General features: G+C 51.5%; 2 protein-coding genes across 5 annotated transcripts in view; one reads left to right on the plus strand and one right to left on the minus strand.

The window, feature by feature from the left end:
* LOC102941352 (zinc finger protein 420) overlaps nucleotides 1-12,584 on the minus strand; it is a 289,208-nt gene that overhangs the window by 99,954 nt on the left and 176,670 nt on the right. The window lies entirely within an intron of this gene.
* On the plus strand, nucleotides 111-6,561 carry LOC119565451 (zinc finger protein 777). 4 transcript variants are annotated; one of them, XM_043541813.1, is made up of 6 exons: nucleotides 111-272; nucleotides 1,268-1,657; nucleotides 2,568-2,694; nucleotides 3,599-3,712; nucleotides 4,723-4,833; nucleotides 5,333-6,561. In XM_043541813.1, the coding sequence occupies exons 1-6, from the start codon at nucleotides 249-251 to the stop codon at nucleotides 6,283-6,285; spliced, it is 1,719 nt and encodes a 572-aa protein (XP_043397748.1). In that variant the 5' UTR covers nucleotides 111-248; the 3' UTR covers nucleotides 6,286-6,561. The 4 variants fall into 4 exon arrangements, with proteins under 4 accessions (XP_043397748.1, XP_037747323.2, XP_043397749.1 ...); XM_037891395.2 differs by lacking the exon at nucleotides 111-272 and having other exon boundaries at nucleotides 771-1,657; nucleotides 2,613-2,694; XM_037891394.2 differs by lacking the exon at nucleotides 111-272 and having other exon boundaries at nucleotides 772-1,657.

A 12,584-nucleotide genomic window follows, 5' to 3' on the forward strand; every position in this document is an offset into this window, starting at 1 on the left:
CCGCCGCCGCGATCCCCGCCGCCAGGGGCCGCTGCCGCCCGGCTCCCCGCCGGCCCCGCCCCGCCGCTCCCGGCCCCTCCCGGCAGCCAGGCCGCGGCTCCCTCCCTCCCTCCGGGCCGCGCTCGCTCCGCTCCGCCCGGCAGCGGGGCCGGCCCGTGGCGAGGCGGCGCCGGGACTCTGCCCAGCCCGCAGCGGGAGCGGGGCTCGGCCGGGCCGGGCCCGCGGGAGCAGCCCCGCCCGGGGGGGCCATGGCCGAGCGGGCCGCTGCCCAGGTAAGGGCCCGGCGGGCGGGGGAGCCTCGGGCCCCGGGAGCGCGGCGCTGCCCGGCCGGGCTGGGGCCGGCGCAGGGGCGAGCAGCGCTGGGCGCCGAGCGGGGCCGGCGAGCCAGGGCCGGGCGGGGGTTTGCAGGAAGGGGGCCAGGCTGCCTGGCGCGGCGAACGCCCCGGTCTTTGTGCCTTAGAGATGCCGAGCACCGGGCTGGTCACCTGGGCCTCGCTCTCCTCTCGCCCCAAAAGGCCTTCTGCACCTGTCCGGAGCCTTCCCTGCCTGCTCTGGTTTTGGGGGTTTTAAAAGCGGGGCACCCAAGTGCCGGAGCCAAAATGTGAGCCCCGACTTTGCAAATCTTCGCCTTCCTGCGCTGCAGGCAAACGTGACAGCGCTGCCGTCTTCGGGCTACTTTGCCATGTAAACAGCGGCTGCCTTTTCCTCCAGGGCGCTCCGTGCGGGATGGCCGGTAGGAAGCGCGATGATGCGCAGGGCCGCGGTCCACGTTCTGCAAACTCCTGAGACCCCCCTGGGACGGATCCGTGTGTTTCCCATCCTCCTAGTGCTCCATGTTACCGCCCCCTGTGGGGGGGGGGATGCTATCTTAGCGGGTTTAGGGCAGTGTCCACAAAAAAGATTTACTAAAATTAAAATGAACAGCTGTAAAAACATGCCTGGGATTAGGTAGATGTGCAATTATTTCTCTGGCTTCAAAATAGAAAATAGCAGGCAAACCAGCAGGCTGGACGTTGAAATCTCAGATGCTCAGGCTATGGTCTAAGAAATCTACCCCCGCCCTTTGTCTGTCAGTAAGGAACTGACTTAAGCTACATGGATATAGGGCACTTTTACATTGAAGTCAAAGTGCCCTCACATGGGGGCTGCAGTTTCTTAACTGATTTAGTTGAATTGGTACAATGATCTCATGGAGACAAGGGCTGGAGGAGACTCTCCTAGGTTGGACCGAGACCTCAATTCTCTCAATTTCTGTCCTTGCACCCAGGCTCGGGAATGGGACATGGAGTCCCTGCACTCGGCTCCTCTGCAACCCCACATTGTCCCCAAGCAAACTGCTGTGGGAGAAACCCAGCTGCAAACTGCAGAGATCTCCCTGTGGACTGTAGTGGCTGCTATTCAAGCCTTGGAGAGGAAGGTGGATTCCCATGCCTCACAGTTACTGAGTCTGGAGGGCAGAACAGGGACAGCTGAGAAGAAAATATGTGGCACAGAAAAAGGAATGATGGAGTTTAGTAACCAACTAGCCATGCTGGGATCTCTGATCCAGGAATATGGACTGATGCAGAGGAGGCTGGAGAACATGGAAAACCTGCTGAAGAACAGGAACTTCTGGATCCTGAGGCTTCCCCCAGGCACTAAGGGAGAAGTCCCCAAGGTAACGATATCCCAGCTGGTGCTGAGCGGGAGCTATAAAGTCTTGAAGTTGGATCAGGTATTGAAAGGGGAATTGAAGAGAAATGATCCTCTTTTGTATCTTATGTGCTCTTTTATTTTAATATAATTTGTAGTGTGTGGTTTTCCTCCTCCACTCTCTGGCTGCTTCCATCCTTGATTACCAAGTTATTTGGATTCTGCGCCATCCCTGCTTCTCTAGGCAGTCTGATTTCTGTGGAGCTAAGAGGAATATGAAGGCCTTTTACAAACTTATCCGAGGAGAAAAAAATTGATAAATGATCAGGAATCTAAAATGGCAGAAGTGCTGAATTGCTCGTTTAAATTTGTCTTTAATGAGAAAAATAAAACAAGGTGTTTGAGCAGTGAAGAGGCAAGGAAGGCCTTGATGGTGTAGCTGCTGATGTATATTAAAACAAATTTCAGGTAAAGAGGCTATATTCTATATCTGAGCAGGTCAAGGTAACATGAATCCTAGGGGCCAAGAGGAACAGAAGCGATAAGCACTGAAACTTAACAAAGGACATATTTTGCCACATAGATTTGCTCTTTTTTTTTTTTTTTTTTAGATTGACTCGCAAGATTCTCATCTGATTTAGCACACCAGCTCAGGGTGTGTAGCCCCACTGAAGTCACATGAGTAAAGACTTTCTGCGTGATTGAGGGTTTGTCCCTTATGCACTGTCTGAACACAAATAAAGCATTAAATTTAGTGTCTTGTATTCATACTACAAGCATTCATCTAGATTGACTGGATACTGGCATTGTTACCTGGATAGAAAACTGAGGGAAGGCCCATAAACAAAGGGCAAACCCTAAGTTAAGTGGATATTGTCATGTTAACATCATGTTTTGTTTTTAATTCTTTACCTATATTACCCCTGTGATTTCAGGTGCCAGTGACATTCGATGATGTTTCCGTCTATTTCTCCAAGCAGGAGTGGGGGAAACTGGACGATTGGCAGAAAGACCTTTACAAGAATGTGATGAAAGGCAACTATGAATCATTGATCTCGCTGGGTAAGGATCAGTTTTCTTTCACTCACCTGTTAGAATGTCCGTGATCGCTGAAGTAAACCCGAGAGATGGTCCTCCTAGGAGTGGGAGAGGAGAGCAAGCTTGCAGTGCTGTTGCTCGTGCCCTATCCATTCTGTAGGGATGAAGGTGCAACAGGCACCTTTCACCAGCAATGATGGTTCCAGTGAAGCAACGCTTGTAGCCTTCAGTTTGTGCTTCGTTCGTTCCTTCCATTCCGCAGAGAATGAGAGATCTGCAGCTTTCCAGCCCTGAATAACAGGTCCATATCATTGCACATGTTCAGCCTACACACCCTGGTGCTGACACAGTTGGAATATCCCAGGCCTGCTCTGTGCATTGTGAACGTGCCCTGACATTACTGCTAGACTAGACGGAGGGCGGTGACTCGTGGTGCTGGTGCTCTTGCCCAGGGTGGCGAGTGACGACTCGGTTGCTCACTGTCGTTACTTTGCTGTGTTGGGTGTTCGCTCTCTCCCTTGTCTCCCAGTTTCTGATATCACCAACCTCAAGAGCTAAAAACTCAACAGAAGGAAAGATGCAATAGTCAGGAAACTGATACACAGCAAATCTTATAAATCTTACAGCTTTATTCTATTGTGCCTTTGGATGTCTGAATTTTGGGGGGGGGAAGCAACCCACCAGCCCCTCTCTCCTAGCAGCCAGCTCTCTCCCTGCTTGTGTGAGGGCGCTGTGGTTTGAAATAGGCACACAGGAAAGTGTGGGTCTGGGCTTCTCACCGTGCTGCTTGCCTGCAGGAATGGAGGGCTCCTCTCTGTGCCTGAACCGGGAGGGCAGATTGGTTTAAAATCACCCTTGCTTGTCCGTAAATAATACTCAGTACCAATGACTAACCCTCCCACCCCTTCCTGTCTTCTCACATGAACAGACTACGCCATCTCCAAACCTGACCTTCTGTCCAGGATTGAACGGGGGGAGGAGCCGTGTGGGGGGGCTCAGGAAGACTCTGAGGAGAGAGTGATCCCGATGGAGCCTAGCACAGGTGAGTTATCTGGAGCGTCATAAGGTGCTTTGCTGCCAGATGTAGGAGAGGAAGGATGGCTCAGTGGTCAGAGCACTAGCCTGGGAGTTGGGAGACCTAGGTTCAATTCCTTCTCTGCGACAGACGTTCTTTGCGACCTTGTTGTCTATATGCCCTATCTGTCCTACCTCACAGAGGTGTTCTGAGGATAAATACTTGATGTGAGGACTCTCAGATTATAGCAATGGAGGCTTTGTAAGCAGGACAGGTAGGTAAAATAGTGCTGTACAGAGTTGGAAGCACAGATCGAGAAGGAGGGGCACTGCAAGAAGAGGCGTTCCCTCCAGCTGTGGAGTGTGAGGTGGTTCTTCATTGATCGGGTACGCCGGATGGCACAGAGAGAGCTCTGAGTGAAGCCACAGAGCTGGCTGGTTTGGAAGCAGTTTGCTCTAACTTCAGCCAGCCAGGATGGAGAGAGCCATGGAGGGGTTCAGAGATGGAAAAGAAGCCAGGAAAGCTTATGTGCCTTCTCTGGAGCAGAGAGCCAGGAATTAAGAAATGCAACACAGAGGGTTTGTACTAGGTGCGTGATTAAGGTAGGAACCATATTTCAGCAGAGACAGAGGAAGGTAAGGACTGCTGCTTTTCATACTCCCTGTGCCCACTGGCCAAGCTTTTCCAAAGGGACTAGTGACCCTGAGTGCCATAATGTTCGGGTGCAAGTGCAAAGAGCCATGAAATCCAGCCTGGTTCGCTACTATACACACCAAACTTCTCTATTGACATAAAAATCAGGAACCAACACAAGCTGCATCTTCACTGCCTTATTTTGTGCAAACCTCTCGCTTGCTCTCATCTCTCCCTGCATCGTGTTGTACCAAGCCCAGACTGTAGGCACCTTTCAGCGTGGGTTGTTTTTCTGTTCTCTCTGTATAGCACCTGGGTGCTCTGTGTAAATGTTAGCTAATAGAAACATGGGAATGGGTGGATGTTAGCTAATCACAATGTAATTTCTCTCCTCTCACAAACAGAATCACTGAGCCTTACTCATGATACTGTATCGTGGGTAAAACAAGAAGACCTGTACATCAGGGATCAGTGGGACTCGGAAGAGAGAGAGATCTCTACAGAGCCCAGCACAGGTGAGCGAGCGATTGGAATGACTCAAACAGTGAGTGCAACAGGAATCTGTCAATCAAGGGAGACCTTTGTCAGCTCTTAGCGTCCCGTCCTGTCAGATAGTCCTCTCTCTCAAACTGCATTTCTCAGATCACTTTTGCAGGGCTCAGTCACAGCTACCCACCAGGCCTTCCATTCAGCCATCTCTTTTTGGGCTCTTTGGAAGGTGGGTTGGAACGGAATTGGTTCTTCTCCTTTTTATGCCAAAGGGACATTCTCCTCTAAGTCTCTTAGCCTGGAGTCTATTTTCCTTGGCTGGCACGAGGTACTGTCATTGCACCATAAGTTCCCGCTCGCTGTCTGCCTGTGTAGGAGTTTTAGAGCGGGGCAGTAAGTTGGTGACACAGGTTTCTCAGGCAGATGGTGCCTGGAAGCAGAAAGATGGCAGGGTGCAAGAGAGGCAGGTGGTGGATGGACAAGGAACAGAAAACTAATAATTCTTGGTTTCTCCTCTGAGTCCAGCAGACAACGAGGTTGTAGTCAAAGCTGAGGAGGGAATCCCAGTGAGCTTGGAGCTGTACAGCACATTGGCTGGACCACCAGAAGAGACTGTTTTCCAGTACCCTGAGCAGGAACCGATCTGTGACGATCAGGGCAACGTCAGCATCCAGGGGGAATACCCTGACGGGAACAGTCTGGAGGACTCTGCTGCGGGCGAGAGAGACTTCAGTAACTTCACCACGATCATTGTCCAGGAGGAGAGCCTCCCAGGAGAGGCGCCGTACGTCTGTTCTGAATGTGGGAAAAGCTTCCTCTATGAGCAGCAGTGTGTACTGCACCAGAGGATCCATGGCGGAGCCCACATGCCTCCTGAGCGCAGGGAGAGCTTCAAGCAAAACCACTGTCTCAAATCCTGCCCAGAGATTCAGCCAGGGGAGAGACTCTATAGCTGCCCTGAGTGCGAGCGGAGCTTCCCTCACAAGTCGAGCCTCAGCAAACATCAGCTCTCCCACACGGGGGACCGGCCGCACACCTGTGCTGAGTGCAAGAAGAGCTTCCGGCTGAAGATCAACCTCATGATACACGAGAGGAGTCACGCGGGGAAGAGCAGGGGCTCGTATATCTGCAACGAATGTGGGAGGGGCTTTAACCACCATTCGAACTTCATTAGGCACCAGATGATCCACACTGGGGAGAGACCGTATGGCTGTACCGAGTGTGGGAAAACCTTCATGCGGAAGGAGCACCTCCTGACCCACCAGCGCCTGCACACGGGAGAGCGGCCCTACCAGTGCCCCGAGTGCCGGAAGAGCTTCACCCGGAAGCAGCACCTGGTGGGACACCAACGCATCCACACGGGGGAGAAACTCTGGGGGACCCTGGCAGCACAGAGACGCTTGCACGACCTGCCAGGCAAAACGCACAGGGGAGAGCCTGCGTCGCTGCCCTTGATGCACAAGGAGTTCCCCCCGTAGATGCTGTGTTAAGTGCTACCAGGGAACTCTGGCTGGGGACAATCATGATGGCATCTGAGCAAAGGAGAGAGACCAAGGCTCTGGGTGTTGAACAGGGAACTAAATGTCAGTGGGATGATCCGTGGAGAGGTCTAGGCTGCTGGTTTATTAGCAGTTGAGTCCATTCCCACTAGGGCAAAAAACAGCTAGGCAGGCTCAGTGCTCCCTGGGAAGCTTGTCGTTCCTTTCCTGTGTTTCTCTCTTGCTAATTCATCACACTAAAGGTAGTTGCATCTTTCTTAAGCCAACGAGAGCTACTTTTCAGTGTTCATAGGTGTTTGACCTGTCAATCAGGATTCCCAGCTGGTGGTATGCAGGTAAGGTGCCCATTGGAAAGGGGAAGCCATCTGTCAGTTAACGGAACACGTTCACTTTCTTCTACAATGTTTAGTCACTGTCACTAGCTTATGTTCAGTGTTCTTGACGGGAGTGGACATCTCTCCCTTGGGGCTGTGTCTCGGGCACCATTCAAATGATGGATTCTGTGCTTGAGACATCACAGGGCTGCTATTAACCCGTGAGCATCATGAAATCTGGATAACTGTCCATGAGCCCATTGAAGTAACAGACTGCCTGGGGGACATTTTCCGCAGTACCTGAGTGACTCAGTCCCATTGACTTTCCAGAAGGGGGTGGAGCGGGGACTCTTCCACCTGGACCCATCCCCCAAGGGAAGTAGCTGGTTAATATTTACGTTCCTCTGTTCCAGGAGTTCTAAACCCGTGGCCCGCATGTGGCCCAATTAACACACAGCTGCAGTCCAGCTGTGCGCTAAAGGCGGGGGTCCAGGGCCTGCCCCACACAGTAGAGGTCTGGCGTCCAGGGCTGCCACCTGGCCCCAAAAAGTCTGGGGTCCGGGGTTGGGGCTGCTATCCAGCCCCGCGGGGTTGGGGGTCCAGGGCTGCTGGCTGGCTCTGCACAGCAAGGGTCCATTGCTGCCCGCCAGCTCCTCACAATAGGGTCCAGGGTTGGCGTTGGGGCTGCTGGCCGGCCCCGCGGGATTGGCATCAGGCCTGCCGCCCAGCTGCCCTGCCACCTGGTCCCATGTGGCCAGGTCCAGGATCAGGGCTGCTGCCCGACCGCACACAGTGGGGTCCAGGGTCCCTGTCACCTGGCCCCTCGCCCAGAGCTCTGCTCCTGGCCCCACTCTATGGAGGGGTCTCTGAGTGGGAGATGCTGGGCTTAGGGGTCTGTGGGGGGAAATTCGGGGGAGGGGGAGGGAGGCGTGTGCTGTGGTTCTCAACCTCTGGCCCCGGTAACACATTGTGGGCCGCATATACGGCCCACAATGATAAATAGGTTGAGAACCACTGCTCTGTTCGTATCCACGTGGGTAGAGCTGTTGCTCTGAGAGTCGTTCACATGTACGTTCTCTCAAATCCTCTTTTCAAAATGCACAATAATAAAATGTACAATCAAGAGCAAAACAAAGATACCGTCAGAAACTGACCGTCTGCCAATGCAGCTCAGCCTGCCATGCAGCAGCAGTATGTTCCATTGCACGAATCCGTCCGGTCTGAAATACCACGATGCATGGGGAGTGATTCAGAAAGAATTCTTACCTGACGAGTTTGAGATAATTACAAAAAAAAAGCTTATTGAAATAATTGTCAGATGATTAAGATCCTAGGAGGGCTGGTACCCTCCATATCTGCCTGATTGTGAATCCCATACCCCCATAGCGGAGCAGTTACTGGCCCCATTGATTTCCAGGGGACTGAGCATTGGATAAGTGCTCACCAGTGAGAGAGAGGGGTTCAGAATCTTGTCCGGAGGGTGTGGGCCCAGCCTACACAAGCTGGGAGGGAACGGTGGGGCTGAGAACAGCTGGTTGTGCATGTAGAGTTCTTTGAGACTCACCTACGCCATGTTGCTCACGCAGATGTAGAGCCAGAAGCTGGTTTCCGTGAGCAGCGTCCTGGCCCCAGGCTCCTTTATTGTTAAATTATAACATTGATATTGTGATAGCACCTCCAGGCCCCACCTAGGTCAGGGCCCCATTCTGCTGTTCACTGACAGACGTAATACAGGACGGTCCCTGCCCCAAAGAGCCTACAGTCTGCAAGACAAGATGCATCAGGTCGATGAGACAAATGAGTGGGGGAGACTATCTAAATTCTTAGCCGGATGCTCTCCACCTGCCCAGCCATTATCAGGTTGCAGTTTCTCATGTGCATTTTGGAAGACTCGAGTTTTGAGGAGGGATTTAAAGGACAAGGTGTAGTGGCTTTATGGATTTTGACCGGGAGCTTTCCCCACGTGTAAGTGGTGTTGTGGGAGAAGTGGAGAATCAGCAATGGAAGCCGGCACCGTTGGTGGAGCAAAGGCAGAGTGAACGTTGTGCTGAGGTAAGAGGTCCAATAGGATAGCACTACACTGTGGAGGACTTCTTGTTCGATGCGACTGAAGAGGAGGGGCCAGTGGAGGGAAAGAGAGGATGACAGTGATGAGCCAGAAAAAGGACTTTAGCAACACCGTTTTGAATGTGTGTGAGGGCTGCGAGATTGCTGACGTTGAGGCCAGAGAGGAAGGGAGAGTCGAGATGTGAGATGATCAAGACTTGGACAAGAATTCTGGCTACATGGGCAGAGATGAAAGGTCAGATACTAGAGATGTGGTGCAGTAAGAAGTGGCAAGATATAGACATGGCCTGGATGTCTGATTTAAAGGAGAGAGACGAGTCAAAAATGTCACAAGGGGTGAGAGGAGAGCTTTGTGGGAAAGATCAGGAGCTCTATTTTGGCCATGTTAAGTCTTAGTTGACCACTAGACCTCCAAACGAGGTTTCAGAAAGACAGGCTGTGTTCTGTTGTGGCCATGAGTGAAGAAAGGCCCCCAGCAGAACAGAGTGGGGGTATCCATGTCTCAGTAGCTGCTTTTTGAGAGAGGCGGGCTGAGCTTCCTGCACCCCAGAGAGAGGGGGTGGAAATAATTTTTCTGATCCATCACATGGGTCTGCAACCTGTGAGTGGGTTTAGGAAATACCCTGGCCAGGCAGGGCTGCACCAAAGTTGGTATTTAACAGGTGTTTCCCAGGCATCAATTGGCTCAAGAAGGTTCGGATATTCAGCTTCTTCGTTTTATTGCCAGGTTGAAGCTACTGAGGGTATGTCTACACTGCAGTTAGATGCCCGTGGCAGCTGGCTTAGGCTAATTGCGGTGTAAACATTCAAGCTTGGGTTGGAGTCTGGCCTCTACGACCCTGAGAGGTGAATGTCTACACACAGCAATTAAACAGCCCCTTAGCCGAGTCAGCTTGCACGAGCCAGTAGTGGGTGTCTAATTGCAGCACAGACATTCCCAGTTTCACCCATGGAGTGAGAGAGACCTGTATGTTCTCATACCACAGGCTGTAATAATCCAGCTTGGATCCCTCTAGAGCAGTGGTTCTCAACCAGGGGTCTGCATACTGCTGGGGGTACGCAGAGGTCTTCCAGGGGGTATGCCAACTCATCTAGAGATTTGCCTAGTTTTACAATAGGCTACATAAAAAACACTAGTGAAGTCAGTACAAACTAAAATTTCATACAGACAATGACTTGTTTATACTGCTCTGTATACTATACCCTGAAATGTAAGTATAATATTCCAATTTATTTATTTTATAAATGCTGTGACATTTTTATATCTGATTTTGTAAGCAAGTAGTTTTTAGGTGAGGTAAAAGCTGGGGTACACAAGACAAATCAGACTCCTGAAAGGGGTACAGTAGTTTGGAAAGGTTGAGAGCCACTGCTCTAGAGGATTTGCCTTTCCTCCAGGGCCATTTACTACAGGTTGCTGTGGTTTAAGCCTGCTATGTCTGTGCAAAGCCTTGTGTCTAGATCCATGCCTGCTGAGTGTAACATCTGTGCCAACAAAGCTAGCTTGTCTCTGATGGAACCAGTGCAACAGTCTGCACCACTTTAGGTCCACACTTTGGAGAGACAGGCATCGCTTCAAGCTGAAATGGTGAAGCTAAGTGTTGCCAGAATCAATGCAACAGTTCAGTGTGTCCATATCACTCACCAGCGTTAGCTGTGCCGTTGTGTGCAGGACATTCGTGCTGCCCCCAGCCATTTCTGTACCACTGCACTGTGGTACCTATCCCATACATGTTTAGCACAACTCCCCAGAGTGGGAGGAGGGGTTGGTGTGGGAAGCACTTGATGTGGTGGAGCAAGTGCCCACCTCAGCCAGGAAGGGGTTAATAAGCACCTGTAAGCACAATCAGCTCCCACACTGGCACATCTGTGAAACCTGCTCCCTAAAAGAGAGGCACCAAGCTCTGTAAGGGTGGCACTCAGAGGGAAGGAGAGCCAGGGCCCGGAGCTTCCTGAATCCACAGAACCAGCTGACTAGGAAGGCTGCTGAAGATCCTGGGCCTCTCAGACTGACCAGGGGTTAAAGAAACCCAGCTTTGACTCAGAGACTCTGACTTGTTTGCCTTGCAAGACAAATTAGAGGATTGGGTCAAAAGAAATCTGATGAGGTTCAACAAGGACAAGTGCAGAGTCCTGAACTGATGACAGAAGAATCCCATGCACTGTTACAGGCTGGGGATCGACGAGCTAAGCAGAAGTTCTGCAGAAAAGGACCTGGGGATTACAGTGGATGAAAAGCTGGATATGAGTCAGCAGTGTGCCCTTGTTGCCAAGAAGGCCAACGGCATATTGGGCTGCATTAGTAGGAGCATTGCCAGCAGATCGAGGGAAGTGATTATTCCCCTCTATTTGGCACTGATGAGGCCAACCTGGAGTATTGCATCCAGTTTTGGTCCCCCCACTACAGAAGGGATGTGGACAACTTGGAGAGAGTCCAATGGAGGGCAACAAAAATTATTAGGGGGCTGGGGCACATGACTTATGAGGAGAGGCTGAGGGAGTTGGGCTTATTTAGCCTGCAGAAGAGAAGAGTGAGGGGGGATTTGATAGCAGCCTTCAACTACCTGAAAGGGGGTTCCAAAGAGGATGGAGCTAGGCTGTTCTCAGTGGTGGCAGATGACAGAACAAGGTGCAATGGTCTCAAGTTGTAGTGGGGGAGGTCTAGGTTGGATATTAGGAAACACTATTTCACTAGGAGGGTGGTGAAGCACTGGAATGGGTTACCTAGGGAGGTGGTGGAATCTCCATCCGTAGAGGTTTTTAAGGCCCAGCTTGACAAAGCCCTGGCTGGGATGATTTAGTTGGTGTTGGTCCTGCTTTGAGCAGGGGATTGGACGAGATGACCTCCTGAGGTCTCTTCCAAGCCTAATCTTCTATGATCCACACTGCATTGGGGTTGCAGGACTGTTCTACTTTGCCCTTTTTGTTGAACTACTGCGGGGGGAGGGCAGAACTACTCCCCTGATACTTGTATCTGGAAACACACAGCTCCTCTTCTGATCAACTCTGTAACAACTGCAGCACCCAAAGGAAGGCAGTGGGAACAAAGGGAGGTGCCCCTACCCACTCCCCAAAGGGGGCACTCTAGAGGTAAATCCTGTGACACCTGCCAGGCTGTGTGTGGCCGGAAGGCTATTCTTGGATTTTGTAATGAGCATCCTGGAACGCCCTGGGAACTGCTGCCGTTTCCTATATTCATCTCAACATGGAGGAGAGATGGGGTTCATTCCGTCAGAAATTCTAATTTGATTGAAATCTTGCTGAATTGGAGGCCAGGACTGGAGACTGTGGCGAGCAGAATTCCAGCAGAGTTCATGCATTGGGGATGAGGATATTGCTGATATCCTAGAATCCATCCTGGAACTGCAGGCCCTGCCCCAGAAAAGGGGTAGTGAGGATTAGGGAAGAGTATAAAAATATTGCTCGGGCATGTAGGAAAGATATCAGGAGGGCCAAATCGCACCTGGAGCTGCAGCTAGCAAGAGATGTCAAGAGTAACAAGAAGGGTTTCTTCAGGTATGTTGGCAACAAGAAGAAAGCCAAGGAAAGTGTGGGCCCCTTACTGAATGAGGGAGGCAACCTAGTGACAGAGGATGTGGAAAAAGCTAATGTACTCAATGCTTTTTTTGCCTCTGTTTTCACTAACAAGGTCAGCTCCCAGACTGCTGCGCTGGGCATCACAAAATGGGGAAGAGATGGCCAGCCCTCTGTAGAGATAGAGGTGGTTAGGGACTATTTAGAAAAGCTGGACGTGCACAAGTCCATGGGGCCGGACGAATTGCATCCGAGAGTGCTGAAGGAATTGGCGGCTGTGATTGCAGAGCCCTTGGCCATTATCTTTGAAAACTCGTGGCGAACGGGGGAAGTCCCGGATGACTGGAAAAAGGCTAATGTAGT

This window comes from Chelonia mydas, chromosome 2 (assembly GCF_015237465.2).
Source record: "Chelonia mydas isolate rCheMyd1 chromosome 2, rCheMyd1.pri.v2, whole genome shotgun sequence".
Taxonomy (NCBI): Eukaryota; Metazoa; Chordata; order Testudines; family Cheloniidae; genus Chelonia; species Chelonia mydas.